This window comes from Neofelis nebulosa, chromosome 15, assembly GCF_028018385.1.
Source record: "Neofelis nebulosa isolate mNeoNeb1 chromosome 15, mNeoNeb1.pri, whole genome shotgun sequence".
Lineage (NCBI taxonomy): Eukaryota > Metazoa > Chordata > Mammalia > Carnivora > Felidae > Neofelis > Neofelis nebulosa.
The window spans coordinates 26,203,502-26,228,326 of NC_080796.1; the positions used below are offsets into that span (position 1 = coordinate 26,203,502).

The following is a 24,825-nucleotide window of genomic DNA, read 5'->3' on the forward strand; positions in this document are numbered from 1 at the left end:
GTAGGCACACACAACCAAGCTTCACAGAAACAAATGCCACAGGACTGTGTTAAAACCAGACTGGAGCGAGTTTACATAAACCAACTCTAAAATTTAAGGTTTGCTAGGAGGTGATCTCCAGAGTGGCCAGGCTTGAAAGACAGATTTCTCCCAATTCCTATTGGCCAAGTTCACAGTCTACCATTCCATCTCAGACAAAAGGATATCCCCACTATCAACAGACCCTTCTCTTGGGTCACTACCTTCCTTTGGCCCTTTCTCACATAGACTGGACAGGGAGCAGAGAGGAAGGGGCAAGGCCTTGGTGGGCACTTCTCATATCAGACAGAGACACCACCTAGCCCTCTGTTGTCTACGTAGTCTCTTACCCAGGCCGAGTACAGGCCCGATGCTCCAAGGCCAAAATAGCAGTGACATAAGACACAGGCAAGGTAGCAGCTTCTCGGAGGGGGACCCCTTCTGGAATCTGCCACAGTGTCTGTAAAAAGAGATAACAGTAACTTAGGGATTAAGCACATGTACCTGTTCACAGAGGCTTCTCAGTAAATATTATGATCTGATTGACTGACTGATCTGCAAGGAAACCAAGCTTGTCAGGAACCATGCCCAGGGTAGAAGTTAAAACCAAGCAAGCTGCGACAGAGTTCAGAACTTGGGTGTATGAGTCTTCGAAGATCCTAAGGCTGGCATCTGGCTCAGGAAGGAACCCACTTTCAAAGAATGGAACCACACTGTCATGGGGATGAACTGGAAGGTTCTATACAAATTTTACCTGAATAAAACTGTGAAAAAAAGTGTATGCTATTCACCACTAGGGGCCACCGTTCCCATCCTGTACAACCCTACCCCTCCACCCTGGCTGGCTCCATGCCCAGGACTCTTTCACAAGCTTCACGCAGGGGAGAAAGCTATTGTATCAAGCTCAATGCCTCAAACCAGTTTTTCTACCCAAACTACCTATGGTCCGATTGGACAGCCAACCAGCTGCTCCAGGCAGGACTCAGAAAACAAAATGCCCTTCTTCCTTACACCACTCCACACAAACAAAGCTCTGTGCAAGGGTTGTCACACCAATATAGAAAACGGGTTTAGCATTCGAAAGAAAGAAGTGCTTGGCTGAGAAACAAATACAAATACAAAAGAGAATACGAATACAAAAAAGAGGGAAAGAAGGCTAACAAGAAATGAGAGCTAGGTGGAAATTAAAGAGAAGAAAGGAGGAAAAAAATCTCCAAACATGAATATTGAGAGGTGGGGATACCTTGTGATCAATGATGCATTCTTCAGCCATACCATTAAAGCCACTCACGCCAATAACTCGATCTCCCTGAAGAGAAAATACCATTAAGGGTACGTTCAAATGCACGGCCTTGCCATTTACCTCTTCACAAATGCACCAAAACAAAAAAGACAATCTTTCTTTCTGACCCCATAAGACACAGATTTGCCTTAATCATCTATTCAGAGTTAATGTTTAGTAAATAATTCAGCCACCTCCTCAATATCCCCACCAGGATGCCAAGACAATAGGAGCACATTTTGGACAATGACAGGACAGTGTATGGAAAAAGTTGATAGGAATTAGAATCCCAGGGTTATTTATTTTTTTTCCACAAGAGGCTGAAACTTGAGAATTTTCTCTCCTCTCAGTAACTGAAGCCTGAGGTGCTGCCTTCTTTAGTAATAAAAAGTTTTACAAAGCCAGGAACTTCCACTGGCTTCCTGCCTCCAATTCAGAATTAGCTTCTTCCCCCTCCATCTCATTTTCGCTTTGGTGTCTGTTGGCGAAGGCCAAGAGAAGCAAGACCCTTCAGCTACAAATGAGGTTAGCACGTTTCTCACAGCTACACACACATCAATTCCCTGGATTTCAACTTATTTACCTCTTTCACTGTGCTGACATCTGTGCCTGTCTCCAATACTGTCCCCGAAAACTCCATTCCTAAGACAAATTGTTTAAACACTAGGTTATCTATAAAGCCTGGCACCATGGAGATGAAAAAAGCGTGATCAACAGGCCATCCTGTCAGCTTTCTAGAGCTAAGAGGGCTTAAGTGTTCCCCCACCACCCAGGCTAGAGGGGAAGAGCTTCATACCAAGGCACAGGAAAGTGAACTTAAGATTTCATGATCACAACCTGAAAAGCTATGGCAGTCCTATTCTTACCAGACACAAAGGGAAATTTCAAGAATGGGCAAAAGCACAGAGAATCACAGGTACACAAGTACTTTTTTTCTTTTTAACATTTAGGGGCACCTAGTGGCTCAGTCAGTTAAGCGTTTTCTTCGGCTCAGGTCATGATCTTGCGGTTTGTGAGCTCAAGCCCTGCGTCGGGCTCTGTGCTGACACCTCGGAGCCTGGAGCCAGCTTTGGAATCTGTGACTCCCTCTCTCTCTGCCCCTCCCTGGCTAGTGCTCTGTCTCTGTCTCTCAAAAAACAAATAAACCTTTAAACAAATTTTTTTAACATTTATTCATTTTTTGAGAGACAGAGTGAGTGGGGGAGGGGCAGAGAGAGAGGGAGACACAGCATGTAAAGCAGGCTCCAGGCTCTGAGCTGTCAGCACAGAATCCAACACGGGGCTCGAAACCATGAACTGTGAGATCATGACCTGAGCTGAAGTCGGACACCTAACCGACTGAGCCACCCAGGTGCCTCTAGCACACAAGTACTTTTGATCCTGCTCACTGGGGCTTTGGGCTCCCTACAGCACCCCACTTACAATGTTCATCAGATTGCATTTATCTGTTTCCGGTTCTCCTCTTGAGGGCTATGAGGACATGAACTATATTTATTCATAAGTACTTGGCTCAATTTGGATGAACTGATGTAGTCTGCTCTTTCCTCTTCCACCTCCAAAATTTCTGAATTTAATGATCACATATTCCCCACTTGAGCTTCAAGAGGAATAACTCAGTTGAGTATGACATTCCCCACCCCCATCCAGCATGTCAGCAAATGCAAACAGAGGGAAATGGTTCCAAATGTTGAGACACAACCAAACACCCCAAGGCCAAAACACAGCAACTATTTTGCAATCGCTGTATCCTTAACAGTATATGTCTATATAAAATATACATGTACTCTATACACAGTGAGCTATACTTCTATCTCTTTAAATAAATTTCAACAACAAAAAGCAGTCATTTGTCCACATATTCAGGATCTAAATGTAATCAGATTGGGGATAATTAAAATCAGACAGTGGACTGCTAGAAATGTATAAACTCTTTTTCTTATTTCTGATTCTTTGATACTAGATTTCTTTAGGAATGTGTTTGTGAGGACTGAGAGCTTTAGCTGCAAACAGATGTTTATGATCCTTCAGTGAAAAAACAGAGGCACTAACAAGGAATGAAAGGGAATGATGAGGGCCAGTGAGGATTCTGATCAGAATTCTGGTGGACATGGTATGTAAAACTTCATTTGTTCATTTCCTCATTTTTAACGTTTTTATTGAGGATCTACAATGAGCCAGGCACAATGCTAAAAACAGGGATATAACTGGGGGCAGAACAGGTATAGAACCTTCCCTCAAGAAGCTCACTATCCAGAGTTCCTTTCTTTTTTTTTTTTTTTAATGTTTATTTATTTTTGAGAGAGAGAGAGAGCACATGCACGGGAGGGGCAGAGAGAGAGGGACAGAGGATCTGACAGCGCACAGCCCGATGCGGGGCTCAAACTCACCAAATGTAATCATGATCTGAGCCAAAGTCAGATTATTAACCGTCTGAGGCACCCAAGTGCCCCCAGAGCTTCTTAGTTAGTGGTGAGGCTGACATATCAGAGGCATCACTGTCGTCAGGCAAGCACCACCGGGGTCATACCCGAGATGAAGCACATGATTCTGAAAACTCTGTTATCATCTTTCCCAACCGGTCACTTCGTCCCTTCAGACTCACCAGGTGTGAAGGGAAGTTGAGGCTTTTCCTGATACTGACCACGGCAGACCAAAATATCAGCAAAATTAACTCCACAGAAATGGACGTCCACTCTGACCTACAAAGGAAACACAGCGGCAAAGTGGAGCGGTGTGCATCCATGGAGACAGAGTTCAGTCAATTACACCAAAATATCTTCTGAACGTCTACTGTATGCCAAGTATATATGCGAAGTGCCAGTGTGCAATCATGAGACAACCCGGACAAGGTTCTTGCCTTCGTGGAGCTAGGAGTATGGTAGAGAAGACAGATATCAAACAAATAATTGTGATGATTTATTTGCTAAATTACAACTCCTACAACAAAAATTTTATAGAAACATATGGTGCTATGAAAATGCATCATGGTGTGGTTTGACCTTTTGGAGACGTCAGGAGAAACATCTCTGAGTAAATAACGCTGGAACTAGGAACAGCTAAGAGTTAACCATTCAAAAGAGGAGAGGGAAAGCTTGACACGATCAAAAGCGACGGCATGTGCAAAGGCCCTGTGATGGGAACAAAAGAAAAACCAGTGAGCTTAGAGCACAAAGAAGAGAAAGAGATGGGGCTACAGAGCAGGGACCAAACACACCATCCAAGGGTCCACAGTCTTTACTGAGGATCTTAGTCTTCACAGTAGGAGCAGTGGGCAGCCATTAAAGGATTTGAAGCAGAAGGGTAACATGACCAGCTGTTGTGGGGATCAGCAATTACCCTGGAGGCTGGTTCTAGATCCCCAGCTTCTGTGTTTCATGACCGTGCTAGAGCAGAGGCAGGCCTGAAGCAGTGTAGCCCACACTCTTGTAAGCCGGCGGTTCTCCAAGTCTGGTTCCAGAACCACCAGCTTTACTGCTACCTGGGAACTTAGAAATTCAAATTCTCAGGCCTCACCCCCACCTAGGGAATCAGCAACTCTGGGGACAAAGCCTAGCAATCTGCTTTAACAAGTCCCAGGTGATTTTGACACCGGCTGAAGTTAGAGAACAGGGCCAAGAAACAGGAGGAAACGAAGGCTGCGAGACAGAATCGCTGACATCCGTCTACGTGCTTGCTTCCATTTCCAGTTTAGTGCAGAGGTGGCCATGTTGGTGAGAAGGCGTCTCTATGGGCAAAATGCATCCATTCAACAATGTGTTGAGCGCCTGCCGTGTGCCAGGCACCATTCCAGAGTATGAGGATTTAACGGTGAGTAAACTCACATAGACCCAACTCTCATGAGCTAATTCCTTCCCAGGCAGTGTCTGGGCAAATAACAGAACAAAGGAGCCCAGCCTTCAGCCCGCCCACACTGCGTGCATGACACATCAGTTGTTGACATGCATGCCACACGTAGGTCCTCAAGCCACTCCACCTTGCTTCGGGGATGAGTCAAGAATAAATGTCTTTCAGCACCCAAATCCCAGGGAGCAGGCTGCCATCACACACCCGCCCAAATAATCCATTTGGCAACAGGGTCCCTGTTAGTGATGCTTCTGGGCTGCAGCCGCATTTCTGCCTCTCACCAGGGATCCCTGACAGTAAGGCTCACTGTTTGCTCCACCTTGTCAGAGGTTCTCATTCTCCATTAGAGATGACACTGTGTCACCAGAGTGGTCACCGTGGTCACCCGGCAGGGCCAAAGTGACTTCCACGTTTCGCCGGAAACGCCCACAATCCTAAACTAACCCCACCCCAAATCACTGCGCTACACCGAAGGAGGGCACAAGGCACATGTTTAGGAAGAATTATAGGACAGATGTTGCCGGACTGGTCTGGGGGAGGAGAAAGGACAGATCAGGAAATGCTTAACGCTGAAGAGGAAGCCATTGATGGGGTCCATTTATGTTTGTTAAACCAATAACCTGATGCGGTCATGAAAAGTCGCGTGCAAATCAGAATTGTCTCTTTCTAAGGCAACAGCTCTGGAGCCTTCAGAAAGAGGCCTGCGTTTGAATTTGGGGGAGCAATCTTCCTTCAGCACTTGTGGCCTTTTTGTGAACCCTGAAAGGGCCCTTCCCGCCCAAGACAGAGTTGCGCTCCAGTCTCCCGGCCTCCCCCTAGCTGAGCACTTGGGAACTCCGTTCAGGACGGAAGCCTGCGGAGCGTGTGGTGGCTGCCAAGCGGAGAGCGAAAGTGGGTGTCAGGCATCCCGGGGACAGGCCAGTCACCATCCTACCTCGTGAGGCCGGACGGGGCGGGAGGCGACCTCCTCGATGGCCAGGGGCTGCTTCAGCTCGGCGCAGAGCGCGGCGCGGTAGTGGCGGCCGCAGCCAGGCCCGGCCCTCCTGCAACACAGAGCAAGGGTCGGTTACTGCCCAGACCCCCGCCCCCGGCTGACTTTCGGAGCGCAGGGGAAGTCGGGGCACCACCTGCGAAGCCACACCCGAGGGAGGCACCGTCCCCAAGCCACGGCCGCCATGGCCCGGAGCGGAGAGGCGCGGAGCGGTGGCCCGGGGTGGCAGGAAGCGCGGGACAGCGCCGGCCCCGCCCTGGCCCCCGGGATCGCGCGAGAGCGTCCCACCCGGCTGACCCCTGTGGCCGGAACCGCGCCCGGGCCACCCCTGGGCCACCCCACCCGCGGGGCGCCGTGCGTCCCCAAGTGTCTGAGCGGGGTGCGCGGACCCCGGGGCGTCCGAGCCCCTAAGGCCCCTGGCTCCCTGGTGGTGGAGCCCGCTGGAGAGGAAAGAAAACAGTAAAAGCAATAGATCATCCGACCTTAAGCTATCGTTCACATTTTTCTAGCAAATTTGGGAGACTTTTAAAAGCACACTTGGTGACATTTAAATAGCGGTTGTTGGGTCCTCTGCACATGGGAAATCCTAAATGCGCAGGTAAAGGCTTTAATGTCTGCATCAGCACTTTACTGGAGTTCAATTCTTGTTACTAATTTTCTCACACTTGCACGACTATTAACATAAAACTGTATGGTTAGTAGTTGATCCATTGTTGAGTGATCATACGCAGATCCAAGAAATATTTTCGATTAAAGTCAGGCCCAAAGCTGGTCGTTTTTTATGTTCCTGATGCCTGTATTATGCCTGGCACATAGATGGTCAATAATTGACCCAGTGACTACAGAATTCCTAAGTGAACAGGAATACTCTGGAAAAACTGAAAACTTAACAATATGATCAGTGAAATATTATAAAACTGGGTAGATTTCTAACAGTAACTAAATAGCAAGAGAAGCACGTTTTCCTGGGAAGAATATTTCATTTGACAGGTGGCTTTTAAACACAGCTCGATGTCTTTAAAAGAGATCTGGTCAAGGAACACAGCCTCTCAGTTTCAAGCCCGGCTCTAGCACCTGTCTGTGGTCTCATGCCACCTTTGGTAGGACACCTGATGGCTGTGGGCCCCAGTATCCTCCACTACAAAGGGAAAGCATGGGACCAGATAATTCCCAAATTCCTAAATCCTCTATGTTTTGGTGAAAATAATGGTCCAAGATAGCAAATGACCTGGAAGGAATGATCAGGAATGGAATAAAGGGAAAGTAGCCAAAATGAAGTAGCAATGAACTTCTGAGATTATGGCCTAGAAGCTTTGGTGGGAAAGGAATCCAAGAACTAGATCCCTAATGGAGTAGCGACTCACTGTTATTTTAAGAGCACTCACAGAGAATTTGAAAAGTCATTTTAGCCTCTGACCGCCTCAGGAGGAAACTCAGGCCAAAGAGGAGCGAGGGTGACAAAGTGAGAAGACGAGAAAACATTCTGGTTGCCAAATAACAGTGAGCAACAAGAAATCTCAAGTCTATGAAGTGCGAAACAAGCGTCGATTGTTCTGAGGACAAAATGAGTTGTTACATATGGAAAATGTTTTGTAAAATATTAGGTATTTATATGAGATATAAAGCAAGCAATTTTTAGTTGAACTCCTTGAAAGCAGCAACCGTTTCTTCATATCCTTTATGTTTGAAGTACTTTGCACACGCAACCCTTTTAGGCATTTAACACATGTTTATCTAATGAATTGTTGGATGAGCGTTCAATTATCTTGTGTCAATATTCCAGATAATTGAAAGTATCTTTAAGCATCAAGTCTTTTCTTTCCGATTAAGTATTTTTATGGAGATTTTCTCTATTGTGCTTTTCATGATATCCTTGTCATTCTCAGAGAATATGAAAATCAGTGAGTTTTGGGGAAATCTATCAATACTGCCTTCTACATTTCTAACGGTATCTGAAGAAAATAGTGAAAGTCCCTTTAAGAAGAATCTTGAAGGGAGATGAAAGTATCTTAACTAATTGAGGTGATTTGAAGCATTTATATGCAAAATCACTTTCACATTTCCAAAGAGCTTCAAAGGTAAGTGACAGGGCAGCAACAGTAGTTGCTATAGTAGCAAAAGAAATATTTAGCCTATCCATCAAAGTGCTGCCATCACACCATTCCATCTAGTTTTTGTTATCATTTCTGGTTATTTTGTTTTAATTGAGGGTACAGCGGAAGAGTGGACAGGAAGAATAAAATTTGAGCCCTGAGGAAGACTAAGACCAAGCAGCTATATCTGAGCTGATCGGTCCTCTGAGAAGAAAAAATCCATAGCTGCCCTGCAAACCAGTTTGAGGGGCTCATTAGGAAGTAAAAGAGTAACAGATGACTCTTCCTTCTGGTACAACTCACATGAAGAGATAATATTTAACATCCAGAAGCTGCTGGAGGACAGAGGACGGAGAAGAAAGCCAGAGCTGAATATACAAACAGCTATATTTTCACAGAATAATGGACAAATGATATACAAACAATATAAAGCACTGAACAGGACTATGCTGAAGATGTAAAAGTGTCCCCACAGTTAAAATGCTTTCTCCAGGGGCACCTGGGTGGCTCAGTTGGTTAGGCCTCTGACTTCGGCTCAGGCCATCATCTTGAAGGCCATGAGTTCGAGCCCCGCGTTGGGCCCTGTGCTGACAGCTCAGAGGCTGGAGCCTGCTTCAGAATCTGTGTCTCCTTCTATCTCTGCTCCTCCCCTGCTCGCACTCTGTCTCTCAAAAATGAACAAATGGTAAAAAAATATATATTTTTAAATTTTTTTAAATCTTTATTTATTTTTGAGAGAGAGACAGCATGTGAGCAGGGGAAGAGCAGAGAGAGAGGGAGACACAGAATCCGAAGCAGGCCCTAGCCTCTGAGCTGTCAGCACAGGACCTGACGTGGGGCTCGAACTCATGAATTGTGAGATCATGACCTGAGCCGAAGTCGGACGCTCAACTGACTGAGCCACCCAGGTGCCCCCCCCCAAAATTTTTTTTAAATAGATATAAATCATTACCTTCTGCCACAAGTACATCCTCCAAGATTCCTGAAGTGTGTGGGAGTAGTTTGCCTTCTCACTGAATTCCTGCAGATTGTTCTTTCTGATTGTTGCAGTTGGGATTAACTTTTATCAACCACAGAGATGAACTTTGGTTATTGATACACATAATACATATTGACCTTCCTTTCTATTCCAAGAACTGTGTAAGATTTGCTATGTCACTTATTTGCTCCAGCATTCGTGGAGTCATAGAATTTCAGAGCTGGGATTGATCTTGGAGATAATTCAATCCAACTGCTTCATTTACAAGCGAGAAAGAGGAGGCTAAGGGAGAGACTGGTCCAAGGTCACGCTGCGAGTTAGTGGCAAGAGTAGTGTCAGGATCTGGCTGTCCTGATTTCCTGTTTGCTTCTCTTTCTACTGAGCTTTTTGGAATTCACTTGGCGTTATACATCATCATAATAATATTTCACATTTTCATAGCATTTCATAGGTTGCGAATCACTGTCGCCCAAATTGTTTCACCCTGCCGTTCTTAACTGGTAACATTACAAACCAGTCGCTAAGTGCTTTTGCATTATTTCATTAGCTCTCACAATAGTCCTACTACTGGTATACTGTTTTCCCTCTCTTATGGATTAGGAATGTAGGCTTAAGGAGGTTAAGTAAGTAACTTGCCCAAGGCCACGCAGTTAGGAAATGGAGCCATTTAGAAGCCTCCTAATTGCCTGATGCTGGAGCTGCAACATGGTATCCGGGTATCCAGCCGCCCACCGTGCCTCCCCTCACAACCACCCTCCAGAGCAGACGAAGGAGATTTTGTACGATACGTTTTAAAGCCATGCTTTGCTTGTAGTTTTAAGCTTAATTGTATAGGAATTTTACAGTAGTTCCAGCCTAGAAAATGGACGAATTCCCTGAGGGAGAGAATATAGAGAAAGCTGCCTCCAGGGATGCCTGGAGTTAAGAGACAAGAGCAGGAAGAGAACATATAATTAGGAGTTACTACCCGATTCCGCGTAGCCATAAGCTTGAAAATGCATTGATTTCATTTAAATTTATAGCATGTGAGATAAAAACTGTGACTATGTGAAATAGTTTTTACACACACACACACACACACACACACACACACACAGGATTTTAATGAAACAATGTGCTGACTAGGTTGCCATCGCTTAGGCAGGTACCAGCAGGCATTTGGGCTAAATTCCTGGCACCCGGATGGGCCAATCTGGAAGCAGTGATGACGTGGACAATGGCTGCCATGGCCCCGCAAACTAACCACCGGTGCTTGACGCAGGGATCTATTTTCCACCTTCAACCATAATTATGGAACCAGTTTACAAGTTCCCAAGCATTCTGGCAACTTTATGAAACTTTTCCAACCCCTCCTCCCCCAGAGAGAACAAATTCTTCCCTTCCATATGTCTTCCCAAAGAACTTGGTAGAAACCTGTATTAGCTTGCTAATTTCATTGTTCGGGTAGTATTTATTTGTCTTTCTATTCCAGCAGCTAAGCTGTGAGCATCGTGGATGGTTGTGAGACCAGCAGAGCAAAAATAATTTGGGCCTTGGAATCACATGTACCTACGTGTGATTCCTGGCTTAGCTATGTACTTATTGTGACCTTGGGCAAGTTATTTCATCTCTCTGGGCTTCCATACACTCATGTGTAAAGTGAGCATAGTAATCCTTACCTCAGGTGGTACTTGTGAGAATTAAACAAGGTAAGAGAGGACATGGCAGCACCCAATAAATGGCAGCTCCTACTATGAAGACAGTCCCTGCCCTTGAACCTCTCACCATCTAATGGAGCGAGGCACATTTAATTAGGCATCAGAGATGCCAGTGATAGGTCCTGTGACAGAGGGCTACAAAGGGGGCTGGGACAGCACAGGGGAAGGTCAACCTCCCCCAGCTGGAGACCATCATTTCAAGAGAACCTCCCAGAGGAAAGATGAGGAAGAATTCAGCAGACAGTAGGCACAGCTAAGTGAGTCCCAGGCAAAGGAGTGCAGGAGAGAGAATGTAGCATGTTCAAGAAATTGTAAGTGGTCAGCTGTGACTGAAGTTATGGCTTGAGCTGGCTGGTGAGTGTTGAGAGACCAGGCTGCAGAAGCAGATAGTGATGTAGAAAGGGCATAGGTTTTGGAGTGGGGCAGTCGGGAATCCCAGCTTCACCCACTTCCCAGCCACATATCCTCATCCAAGTCTCTGTTGCCCCATTTGAAAAGTGATTGTGATTACATGAGCTAATGTATGTAAAGTACCCGACCGAGAATATACATTTAAGTGATAGCAAGTATTACTTATCAGTATTTATCTAGAATGAACTTGGTGGTTGGTCCAAAGGACACCCTCATTTTGATTGAATCAATGAAAGGATGAATGAATGGGCGAATTCATTTACTTTATACATATTTATTAGATACCATCCATGTGCCAGACACTATTCTAGGCCCTGGGGATACAGCACTAAACATAACAGACAAAAATCTCTGCCCTAGTGGAACTTGCAGCTCATAAATGAAGAAGGAAGGAGAGCCTGGGGGGCTCAGTCAGTTAAGTGTCTGACTCTTGGTTTCGGCTCAGGTCATGACCTCGAGGTTTGTTCGAGTTTGAGCCCCACATTGGGTTCTGTGCTGACGGCACAGAGCCTGCTTGGGATTCTCTCTGTCCCTCTCTCTCTCTGCCCCTCCCCTGTTCACTTGCTCTCTCTCCCAAATAAACAAACTTAAAAAACAACAATAATAATAATAAATGAAGAAGGAAAAGGGGGCCACTGGTCATCACTGGTTGATGAAAAGCTGATCAACTGACAAAGCAAGGTTCCAAGAGGTCTGGATGTGAGCCCCACCTCCTAACAATAAGAAGGCTTGTGCCCCTGCCTTAATGCTTCTCACTTATCAGCCCCCGGCTTCCTGTTGTGATCCAGGAGGAATGGTGAGTTGTGTTGTTGGCAGGAAGAAATGTCAAGGAGGGCTCATTCATCCCTGGGCTCTAAGTCTAAAGCGGTGGCAAGAGGAAGTAGGAAAGCAGCACACGCACAAAAAGGCTATGGAGAGGGAGACTTGCCTATCAGAGCCTCCAAGTGATAAGGGAGATAAGGGAGATTTGCCCAACTCAGCAGCCTTGTGATGTGTGGAGATTTTATTTCAATAGCAGGATAATCATATTTCACCATGTGTATCTCTTTACAAAAAGGGTTCACCTAGGGGGATCTCATTTAATCCTCAGAAGAACTCTACTTGGTAGGAATTAACCCTATTTAATCCCATCTCTCGCCTTTAACTGCTCCCTCTCCGCTGCCTCCTGCCCTGGGGTATAGAACCACGCCCAAGTTCAATTACAGACAAAAACAACAATGACCTTCCTTCATCCCTCATCCCCCTCCAGCCGACACCCTATTCCGTTACTCTCCTTGCATTCGGTCTCCTCTGGGATCTTCCCCTAAGTGCCCTGAAGTTCTTGCTGCAGTCACTATTGATGCCCAGTCAGTCCAATGGACACCAGTCATCAGCCTCCAGTAGCATTTGGTCTCTGTGAGTTCCCTCCTACTTAGCCCTCTCCTTCTCAGTCATGCCCTTTCCACCTCCCACCACCCTTCTCTCTCTCTCTACGTGAACTCTCTTTTCTTCTTCAAGATCCTGCTCAAACTTCCCATCTGTGGGGCCTCCCTAACCACAGTATCCCCACCTCTCACCTTCTTGGTTTTCTCCCCCACCTCAGAAAGACGCATAGTCCCCTCCCCTTGCTCTCTTGGCTCCAGCCAAGCTCCGGCAAAGCATAGATCACGTCGTGTTGAGACTGTTCTTGTGGCTCTGCTCCCCAGGAAACTATGAGCAACTTCAGGACAGAGCCAGTGACTTCCCCATTTCTGCATTCTCAGGGCCTGGCACATGGTAGACATGTAAACTCCTCGGGTTTAGAGGAGTTTTGCAAATTCTCAAGAATCAAACAGCTAACACGTGATAAACCCGAGTCTTCTGACTTTATTTTTTTTTAAAGCTTTTTTTTTAAATTTTTCTTTTTTTAACGTTTATTTATCTTTGAGACAGAGAGAGAGCATGAACGGGGCGGGGCAGAGAGAGAGAGGGAGACACAGAATGGGAAGCAGGCTCCAGGCTCTGAGCCATCAGCCCAGAGCCCGAGGCAGGGCTCGAACTCACAGACCGCGAGACCGTGACCTGAGCTGAAGTCGGACGCTTAACCGACTGAGCCGCCCAGGCGCCCCGTCTTCTGACTTTAAAGGAGACAGTTTCTCTACCTCAGAGCAGAAAAGAGCCACGTTGTAAGTATGTAACTGGAAATGTTCAACCCCAGCAAATTGTATAAATCAACAGGCAAAGTGGCAGGAAGGACTTCCTTTTCCCCACAAACAGTGCCTTGCTACCAGGTGTGGAAGGATTGTTTGGTGTTTGTAGCCTTCCTTTTGCAAACTACAGGATAAGAAGGAAGGGGGAAAAAAACCCACCTCCCATTTCTTCCTCCCAGTGGACTGTCATCATCATCACTTCCGCTTGGGCCGGGAGGGCAGGAAGTCTTTCCTCGCTCATGAAACTCCTGATTTAAGAAGGGGTAGGGAGTGACTTAATATGACATTTTGCAGCTGGGCCAGTCCTGAATACGATCACTACCATCCTGAAGTGAGCCTCCTGAGGAAACCTTCATAAGGTAGTCACAGATACACCTGGAAGGAAGGAACCCTCCCCCTTCACGGGGAATAAACAAGCTTTCTAGGGAGAGGCTCTGAAATCAGACAAAGCGTGCATCCAATTACAAGCTCCAGTTCCACCCAAATACACACAATCAAAGGCTTTTACCAAGGCCATCATTACACGCACGAGGCCCTCCTGCTGTTTGGGCAACATTTTAGTGCTGCGGGGAAGCAAGATAAATGTCATCAAAGCAACAAGGTAGAGACAAACCCATTCTGCAGTGCTTTGTTTTGACCTGATGACTCACTTCGCCTTGTCATTTATAACACTGGGAGGGGGAGAAGGAAACGAAGAGGAAAGAGGGGACTGTGCTGTGCATGCAATTTGTTTCCCCATTTCAGACGGCTTTTTAATGAGCTTTCTCATTAAGGGCTCTGTGAGCCTATGCTTAAAGTTTTCCAGGCAAGCAAATGAGCAGGGCTGAAATCTCATGGCGTAAGGCCAGCACCTCATGTTTTGTTTTAAAGATATAATCATGGGGGTGGGGTGTGAAAGAAAACATTGTTATTTGTGAAAAGAGAGATATGATAACTCTTTTGCCCAAGACAATTTAAAATGAATGACATGGGTTTACCATCCCTTATGCAAATACTAATGTGCATCAATTATTAGAATATTATGGTGGACCTGTGATAGCATCTCTCTATCAACTGGTTCCCATGGAGAGACATCATTGTTCTGTGCTATCTTAGCTCTGGGTTCATGTTTCTGGAAAGGTACTCGTTACATTGCATCAGAGGTAGTGTCCCCTCTAAGCTCTGACCCCAGTGAGGTAGGCCCTCAGCATTACCTAGCCTCCTTTATATTTTCACAGCCCAACACAGTGTCCAGACACATTGTAGACACTCTATAAATGTGGTTTTACCATTTAACTGAATTCAGTGGGTGCCATTAGTACGTGAAAAAGCACATAAAATAATTAGACTTGAGTATTAGACTGCAAATCAGAGTAATTTCTCACCTTTCAAGGTTCAACAAACATTTTAATGTGCTAACAGCCCCTAATTAAAGCAACAGCCTTCAACTGAAATTATCAAGCAGGAGGAAGTACGGGTGGTGATTCAGAGATACAATTTTTTTTCAGTCATTGACAGACATTGTCTACTGGGTTTCTGAGCAGGAATTAGCTCTTTTTACAATAGAGAAAAGGATGGGATTGTTGCTTTATCTTTCTAGGTGTTTGCTCAATGGGGCCTAGGTACAGAACACAAGAAAGCAAATTCTAGCTGTTGACTATGCTTGAACCAGTTGTCTGGCAATCCTTCCCTCTGCTTATATGGCATAAGGAATGCTTCACTTGTGATGATTCCAGGGATTTCCAAAGACGATATGCGTGAATAGTCTGACATAGTGTTGGCCATGGGACATGTGTTCAACAGAGGAAAAAAGAAAGGGCACACACACACAAAAGGGGGGCACAAAAAGGGAAGGGGGGCTTCCTTCTATTCGATTAGAGAACAGACATCAAAAGAAGGTAACACAATCCTTTCTAGGACATTTGCTCAACGGTCCAGCTAAAAATGCTGCTTCCTGCTCTTGTGTATCTGTACTCTCTCTTTCTCACTGAAGGCCACACTTGAGCAGTGAGCAAGGAGTCTGTGATACAACCCTATAAGCAGAAGAACGAGATTGGGTGTCCTCAGATTACCTATCTGGAACATTCTCTCTGCTGGGCATCACCTATTCGGTATTTCACAGTGTGATCTGAAGACTGTGCATCAGGTCCCTGAAGATGGTGATTAAAAGGGGGCGCCTGGGTGGCGCAGTCGGTTAAGCGTCCGACTTCAGCCAGGTCACGATCTCGCGGTCCGTGAGTTCGAGCCCCGCATCAGGCTCTGGGCTGATGGCTCGGAGCCTGGAGCCTGTTTCCGATTCTGTGTCTCCCTCTCTCTCTGCCCCTCCCCCGTTCATGCTCTGTCTCTCTCTGTCCCAAAAATAAATAAAAAACGTTGAAAAAAAAATTAAAAAAAAAAAAAAAAGATGGTGATTAAAAGGATTAGTCTCCCTTCTGGCTTGGCATCCTGGCATCTCTAGCTTTATCAGCTCCCACCATAATTTGGCTTCCTGCTGAAGTTCAAGAGCCTCTGGCCCTGGTTTATGACCTAGTGGTGCCTTGGATCACTAGAGGGCACCCTGGAACAACATTTTTTTCCCAGGCTGTGGCCTCTCTGCTCCTGCCAACCAAGCAGGGCTGCTGCGCCCACAGAGTTCTGGGCTACAGTTTCCAAGCCCATCCTGGAACCACAGTTTCCTTTAAGAAACTGTAGTCCAATTGCCACATCACCAAACACATCTAGCATGCGTTTCCACAGTGGTGCTGTAATAAATTCAACTTGTAGAGAAAAATTAGACTTCCAATCATCCTACATTTATTCATTAAATATTTACAAATTGTGTACCGCAACATTAGGGATTGGAAGAATTGATAAGACATTCTTCCTACTCTCAAGAAAAATGTGGGAAAGATGAGGCATAAATATGAAATCACTTAAAAATATTTGTAATTAATATTAATTTTTGGCTCGCCTGGGTGGCTCAGTTGGTTGAGTGTCTGACTTCAGCTCAGGTCATGATCTCCCCGTTCTTGGGTTCGAGCCCCATGTCCGGCTCTGTGCTGACGGCTCAGAGCCTGGAGCCTCCTTCAGATTCTGTGTCCCCTTCTCTTTCTGCCCCTCCCCCACTTGTGCTCCGTCTCTCTCAAAAATAAAAATAAACATTAAAAAAATTTTAAAGATATTAATTTTCAAATTAGTAAAAAATATAGCTAATAACTTAATCTGAGACAGGTGCCAGTATATATGAGAACAAGGAACTCCACAGGGGGCCTAAGCTAGCTGAGATAACTTGGAAAGACCAAGGATCCTTGGGAAGGCACCATGGAAAAAAAGGTGGGATGGGAGAAGGAAAGGAGAATGGAGGTCCGGGCAGCCCAACTACAACATGCCTTTCTAATTCAGGGCCCTTCCTTATGTGTCAGCAGGGACTTAACTAAAATAAACATGGCCAATGCAAACATGGGAAGGACCACTGGGACTTCTATTGTCATACTGGCATAATGCCCACGTATTCAACAAACACTTGTGGGGCGCTACCATGTGCCGGGCACTGGCCATGCACTGGGAAGACAGCAGTGGGCAAGGCAGATGCCTTAGCACTGCCCTCGGGTGTTTACAATCCAGGGGGAGAGACAGACAAGCAAACGCGTAATTACAAAGTAGCGTGTAAGTGATAGGTTCAGTAGGAGGTCTGTGGAAGCTCCTAGAGAAAACTAATCCGGAGCTAGCGGGGTGAAGGATGGCTCCCCTGGGGTAGAAATGTTCAATGTAAAAAGTTAAGGATGAGTTAGGAGCAGCAAGAAAAGGCGTGTTTGGAAGTTGGGGAAGAGAGGACGCAGACCACATTTGAGGAACTGAAAGAAATTCAGTAGAACTGGCGGAGTGGTGGGGAAGAAGGGTGGGGGCTGGGTCACAAGGCAAGCAGGGGCCAGCTCACGCACAGCCTTGTAAATCCTCATGGGGACATCCAGACATTACCCTAAGGGCACTGGGGAGTCACTGGGGGGTTGTGAGCAGGGTAGTGCCGTGACCAGATCTGCCTTTTAGGAGGCTGTGCCTGTGCCAGGGTTAGGGCTACCTCAGTGTATTCATAAGCTAACAGAGCCAGAGGCATCAGTCTCTTTCTTTAATTGGAACTTTCTCGTTTCCTTCCTCTATCCTCGATTGCCAGCTTCCCAGGAAACCCTTGGAACATGGAGGTCTCTTTTTAAGGTCTGCTTCACATGCCAGATAATAGAGGAGGCAGAAATAACCTAAAAGACGTGACTGTCACAAACTGGACAGTCATCCTCGGCATGCACCATGGTCCTCACAAAAGGCGATCTCTGGCAAAGTGGAGGAGGGGGGAAGGGCCACACCAGACCGAAAGGAAGAGTGGTCTGAACCCCATTTCCTAGGCTGGAAGCACCACCGTTGAGCTGGTTCAAGGCAATCCAGAGGGGAAACAACAGACCTGTGAATCGAGGCACAAAATTCATGCAAAATGTACAAAGAGAGGCCTTATCTGCCTGGGTAACTGCTGTTTTATTGCTCTTATTACTGACTTATTACTTTCACTTGGCCCACACATCAAACCGTAGAACCCTTAAGCAGGCCTCCCATCCTTATGTACATGGCAGCGGAGAGGCAGGTGAAGGCAGCAAACCTAAATGACCAAAAGAAGCAGAATGCTAATGCAGCTGATTGAACGCTCCAATTAAAGTCTAGCTCCACAATCGTTTACCTAGAGAACAATCAGAGTGGCACTTTTTTTTTTTCTCCTTACTAACTCCACCCTCAGGCCCGTCCCAGGCATCCTGCACTCTATCTTTATTTCCTAAAACGGAGACTTGTGGAGAACAGGCCTTCGAGTAATACAGGTTCCTCAATTCCAGCCTCTGTAAGGACAGCAGGCCTCATGCCCAGTTTCCTCTCCTTCAGAGTAAGGAAGGGTCTGTGTGCAGGGCCTGGAGCCTTGGGCACAAAAATAGAATATTGGAGCGTTTGGATTTTCCTTTCCTGACGGTGGACTTACTCAGGAAGAGACACTTCAACAAGATTTTTTTTCCTCTGTGTTTTTCAAAATACACATTTAATGGAGGAGGTTGTGGAGGGGAGGGTAAGGGAAGCAAAGTTGTTGTGAAGAGAAGACTTTTCTTCCCCCAGACAGGCTCAGGTGAGGCAGACCTTCCCCCTGACCTGCCCTCTCTGCTGGCACCCAGCTCCCCTCCCGCCCCCAGCTTCCGGACTCTTTGCATGGTCCCCCACCACGTCCTACAAAGCACCCCCCCTCTCTTCAATTGTTGGGCTCATAACTGAGACTTCCCACACAGTGATGTGAAGAGACATATGATTCAAGCATCCCCATTCCAGAAATATTATTATAGTCTCAGGAAAAAACAGGGGCCTGCTCAATGTCTGTCACCTGAAATAAACTCCCCGTTCCTTCCCTACTGCTCCTGCCGATGCTCGGTTCTAAAGATTATTCGAGTTTCCTCTGCCCCAAGGTTCCTAACCCGGGCCAGCTAGCAGCTGAGGGTGAGGGAGGAGAGAAGGGGCCCTCTGAAGTTGGCCACCTCAGCGTGTGTGAAGCACACGCTTGTCACGTGGAAATAAAATGTGCCGCTAACCTCTGCGAGTCCCCAGAGAATCCACAGTTTGTGTCTCTTTGCAGAGCTCAGAACAGCCTGTATGTTCTCCTCTCCCCATGGTGTGCCTGGCGCTTCCCCAACGAGATACCTCCTGGAAAAGCTTTTCCGGTGCGGGGTGGGGAGCTTTTGTTCTCTGGGAAATGTGGCAGGGGGTTAATGAAGAGCATTGTCCTGTGATGGGGGAGGTTCCAGACACGGCTTCCAACCAGGGGTCAAAGCCACCATCTCGGACCACTGTTGGGATGTTCTCGATCTCTCTGGCCTGCAGAGCTAACCGCAGGGAGATTGTGATACAGTCCAATAAAATAAAAATAGATATGTGAAGTGGGATCTCTCTCAGCTTTCTTAGCATTTTCTCTGCAACGAATTGACTTTCTGTTACTAACTCATTTCAGAAAAGGAGCCCCCTCCCCCCAACCCCCCGCAACAGTTTGGCTTTCAACCCCTACCTAGCTGGTACAAGCTGGAGGTCACGGGACTAATGCCATATTCTGTTTCACCCCATTTCTCACATAATAACATGCAGGCCTGCGGCCAATGTGAAATTTCTAGCAGCTATTTAAAAAATTTTTTTATTTTTATTTTTAATGGAAGTATAGTTCACTCTAGCAACTATTTTGATTTAGCTGTTTGTTGTCATCCTAGAAGGAGTCCCACAACTCTCAGTTCTTGATTTGAAAAACAGGAATAGTGTCTTATACGGTGTCTCACACTGCACTGTAAAGTTCTTAAAATATCATATAAGCTCTGATTGTCGCCACAGTGGCAAACAGAATTAGAATCAAACTTTGTTGAGACAGCATTCTGGAAGGTAGATGGCTTTCCTGGTTTGTTCTGTTGGGATTCGAGAGTCTTCATTCATGAACTGCTACAAATATTGATTGAGCATTTACTATGTGCTAGGTAGTGTTCTGGGTACTTGGGATATATTAGGAAACAAACACAGATTCCTGCGCTTGTGGGCTTATTTATATTCTAGCCAGGGAAGATACAATTCATACATTATGTAAGATATGAAAGGGTGATAAGTGCTTCGGGGAAAAAGAAAAAGTAGATCAAAGAGCAATTGGGAGAGTTGGGAGTAAAGGAGGCGGGCTGCAATAGGTGGTCAGAGTAGTCAGGAGGTGGTCATTGAGAAGGTGACCATTGGACAATTAGAGGGAGGTGATGGAATTGGCCATGTGGATGTCAGTGGAGGACAGCCTTTCTGGAAGAGAGAAGAGCCCGTGCAAAGGACCTGAGGTGAAACCATGCCTAGAACAGCAAAGAGGCTGGTGCGGCTGAAGTAGGAGCGTGTGTACAGGAGGAGAGGGCAGACAGGTGGCAGGTCTGAAGAGCCCCGAACGCTGGGCTAAGGATACTCTGCATGAAAGAAGTAAACCACAGGAGGAGTAGCCAAGGAATGAAATAATTAGACTTATGTTTTAACAGAGTCACCTTGGCTGCTATGGAGAGAAAGAAAAAAAAAGGCCATATAAGAGTATCAGCGAAAGTGATGAATCCTAAGTATATAAACATCTATTTTATCCCTTGGATCTATTTTGGAAGTAGACAGAACCTACAAGATTGGCTGATAGATCCCAAATGGGGTGTGAGAATAAAAGTTAAGTCAAGGGCAATACTGAGGCCTTGGGCCTGCATAGCTGCCAGAAGGAAATCAGCATTACCTGAGAAAAGGGAAGGCTGCACCAGGGCCCCTGGGCGGGGGCAGGGAGGGAGGGATTTAATCTAAGTAACGTTTTCTGTGGTTCTTGTCCAAGTGTGCCTTTCAGAATGACATGGTGGCAGATTGGCCAATTACGTTTGCCCAAGAGCCCCAGAGATTCTGCTTTAGGGGATTTGGAGTGGGGCCCAAAAGTCTGTACTTCAGGTACACTTTTTAAATTAATTTTTTTTAATGCTTATTTATTTTTGTGAGAGAGAGAGACAGAGAGACAGAGTGTGAGCAGGGGAGGGGCAGAGAGGGAAGGAGACACAGAATCGGAAGCAGGCTCCAGGCTTGGCCCAAAGTGGGGCTCAAACTCACAAACCGTGAGATCATGACCCGAGCCGAAGTCAGATGCTTAAGCTTAATCGAGTGAGCCACCCAGGTGCCCCTGTATTTGATGTATACTTTGAGAATCGCAGAATTGTAAGATAATATCTGATGTGATTCTGTGCTTAAAATTCTGAAATTCATGATAAGACATGTGAAAGGGCTTTTTTTTTTTTTTTTCAGTGTTTATTTAATTTTGAGAGAGAGAGGGGAGGGGTGCAGAGAGAGGGGACAGAGGATCCCGAGCAGGCTCCACGCTGACTGCAGAGAGCCCGGCGCAGGGCCCGAACTCACTAACTGTGAGATCATGACCTGATTCCAAGTCAGACACTTACCCGACTGAGCCACCCAGGCGCCCCACGGGTGAAAAGGTTCATAGACAATTCTCTCCCTCTCTGCAATGAACTAAGTACTGCAACTCCTCCTTCTAAAACTTATTCAGAATGAACTGCATATAGCTTATGAAACAAAGCTTAAGCGTACAGAAATGATAGATGATATAGAATAAAGCTACGAGGTTCAATTCCAATCTCTCGCACTAGAAGATTGGTTATGGGACAGCTGTGTCCTGAGTGGGCTCCTTTGAGGCTCACCTAGTGTGGGCTATGCATACATGTAGCCAAGCACCGTCCTCTTGCAGTGACCACAGGAGGACAGAGGGAAAGGTAAGCCTTTGGTGTAAAATAAACAGGGAGACAAGAGTATCTCCAGGGAGGTTTGGGGGCTGACTAAAAAATGGCATGATGATATCGTCACCTCAGCCACTATTTATAAACGTTAATGGTAAAGGTTGCGGGTGCCAGTTTCTAGATTGAAAAACTGAGACTCAAGCAGGCCAAGTTCGCATGCTTACACTCAACTAACAATTCAGTGATAAAACTGGGCCTCAAAGCGACAAATCAAAGGCCAGCTTTGCTGGTTCCCAGGGCTGTCAGCCCTTCCTCATCATAATCGGTTCCACCAAGAGTTGGAATCCCTCAATGAAAGGGAAAGTTGCATAATGAAGCCGCATTCAACGGGAACCTTCTATTCAGTCTGACTCCCAGCCATCCTGGATCATTTTCTCAAACTATTTATTTCTGTGTGGTGGGGGTGGGAACATTGGCGACAAAATGGCACCTACTTACTCAGTTTTGCTGCTCCCTGTGTGTCTGACTCACACCTGCTGACAGGAATGAGCCTCATCGTCTTCCTTCCCCGCAGAGCTGGAGGAGGATTTTAACTTGCCCTCGCCCTCCCCACGGTCAGGAAGACTGTCAGCTTAGTTCTCATTTAAAAACAAAAAAAGAGAAAGAAACAAAGCAACTCCACAAACCTTTATTACTCAGCAGGTCACTAGAGGCGGAGAGAGAGCAGCTCAATTCTTAGTCTCACGTGGAGGGACCAGTGCTGGCGGTTGAAAGGCCACCTTTTGACTTGTAAAATAGCAGCTAAATCGGCCGGCCGTAGAGCCGCTTTCTTCTGCAAGGAGGAATAAGGGGCTCCCCTTTCGGTGCTCAACCTTCACACCCAACATAGTCTTTTCACCGGGTAGAATGTCCACTTGATGACATTTATTGTGGGGACATTTAGAGGACTGGTCGTGTTGGAGGAGACAGAGCATTCATTTGGCCTGAAAAACAATGCTCAGGTCCAATGAGAGTACAGAACAAATCAATGCAACACGCCATTCTTCGTGTCAACGGGCCCGGCACAGTGAATTGCTACTTTGTTTTCCCGTTAATGACAACAGGCTGGTACTTATCCTTAGCCAGTCTCCTGCCCCAGACATTCTGGAGGACAGCCATTTGCAAGACGGCTGGCCCAGGAGTCAGGGTGGTGCCCATCACTCTGGCAGAGAGCAGAGGTGATTCGTTATGTGTGGATTAAACTGCTAACCTTGTTTCATTAGTACCTTGCTCTAGGAGACTAGGACTGTTCGGCAAAGGGGCACTGCCTGCCGGATCTCTTTGGATTTAGAGGATTTGAGAAATCACTTTCTCCAGAGACAGGACTCTGGTAATTTCCCTCCTGTTGGGGTTTTTGACCTTTACTTGCACACTCATTAAATGGCTAGTGATTGTGCTTTTTTACCTCTCTCCTAGAGTTGCTTTGGGATATTGAGAAAGGGGGCACACTTCAAGAGCAAATTGCTCTGATTAAGAGTATATTTATAGCTCAGTCTATCAAGGTTATTTCCCTAGATGCTAGCCTTTCTTTATGAAGACAGAAATACTGTGTCAGTGTCTGTCTATCCCTAGAAGAGGCGGCAAGCCAATGAGGAAGGTAAGCAGTGATGAGCGGGATGCGTATTCATTTATTTACATATATAAATGTATAAATATATACATAAATATATATACACACATATATATACATGTACATGTATATATATGGAGCGTGGCACCACACATATATCTGGTCCAGCGTTTTCTCATACTCTGAAAACTTCTCTTCGGTCACCTCCATTCCCCCTGGGACTATTTTTTGGGGAAACAAACCTATCCTGTGAAACAATTTTATTTCTGTCTCATGCCTGACTGAACTAAGCATCTGGTGGCACTACTTCTAAAAAATTGACTTTTTAAAAATTAATTTTAAAATGTTTATGTATTTATTTTCGGTGGGGGGGGGGAGCACAAGCATGCGTGCAAGCCAGGGAGGGAGAGAGAGAGAGAGAGAGAGAGAGAGAGAGAGGATCCCAAGCAGGCTCTGCACTGTCAGCGCAGGGCCTGACGCGGGGTTCCATCTCACGATCATGAGATCATGACCTGAGCCGAAATCAAGAGACGGATGCTTAACCGACTGAGCCACCCGAGTGCCTCTAAACAATCGACTTTTAAGTCACGCAAGCTTGCCCCGAAGGAAGCCTACTCGTATGACTCTAAAAGGAAAGGCACCCACAGAACACAGCCCTCTCCTTGAACAGGATGAGGGAGATTACAGGTGTCTATTACACTGGGAGAACGGAGGGCCCAGGCATCTTAAATTACTGGAAAACAAGTTAAAACAGTTACCTTCATGTTTCCTTGCTTTTAAGCCTCACATTTATGTAAAGAAGACATTACCTCAGTCAGTCACGCCACCTTCAGGAACCTTGAGGTGTCCTGTTTGATTCTTACATCCCTCCCTTCTCAAGAGAGTATAATTCCCTGAGTGCTTGGGTAGAAATAGAATGACCTCATTTCCAAAAAGCTCCAAGAGACCAGCGACCATATTGGTGTAATTTTTATGCAGAGTGCTCTGAGTAATGTATTTACTATTCACTTTTGGGTTAACCTTAAGAACTTGGGTGACAAGTTTAGATACAAACATCTTCATGTATTCATTTCATACATGTTTAGTGAATATCTCTATAGAGATAAATGATACAGTACTTGCCTTCAAAATAATAACAGCCTTCTTTTCTTTTTTTTTAGTTTTTTTTTTAACGTTTTATTTATTTTTGAGACAGAGAGAGACAGAGCATGAACGGGGAAGGGGCAGAGAGAGAGGGAGACACAGAATCGGAAGCAGGCTCCAGGCTCTGAGCCATCAGCCCAGAGCCCGACACGGGGCTCGAACTCACGGACCGCGAGATCGTGACCTGAGCTAAAGTCGGACGCTCAACCGACTGAGCCACCCAGGGGCCCCAACAGCCTTCTTTTTGACGCTTGCTGTATGCCAGACACTACTTGGAATATTTTAGTAGCTTTTCTCATTCAGTCTTTACAACAGCTCCAGAAGATAGATACTGTTAGG

The 24,825-nt window shown here is 46.0% G+C and overlaps 1 protein-coding gene across 8 annotated transcripts in view; it reads right to left on the bottom strand.

Annotated features, from left to right (window-relative positions):
* LOC131495236 (quinone oxidoreductase-like protein 2) overlaps positions 1-6,671 on the bottom strand; it is a 30,045-nt gene extending 23,374 nt beyond the window's left edge. For 6 of the 8 annotated variants that reach the window (XR_009253846.1, XR_009253847.1, XM_058699979.1 and 3 more), the window contains exons 1-6: positions 6,271-6,626; positions 6,078-6,186; positions 3,903-3,999; positions 1,884-1,942; positions 1,262-1,327; positions 369-478 (exon numbers count right to left, since the gene is read on the bottom strand). Coding sequence is in view for 6 of the 8 variants with exons in the window: in XM_058699979.1 (XP_058555962.1) it covers positions 369-478; positions 1,262-1,327; positions 1,884-1,942; positions 3,903-3,999; positions 6,078-6,186; positions 6,271-6,611 (782 nt within the window). In the remaining 2 variants the exon portion in view is untranslated. Of the gene's footprint in view, positions 1-368; positions 479-1,261; positions 1,328-1,883; positions 1,943-3,902; positions 4,000-6,077; positions 6,187-6,270 lie in introns of all 8 variants that reach the window. The other 2 variants (XM_058699983.1, XM_058699982.1) reach the window with 2 other exon arrangements.
* Between the last annotated feature and the right edge of the window lie 18,154 nt (positions 6,672-24,825).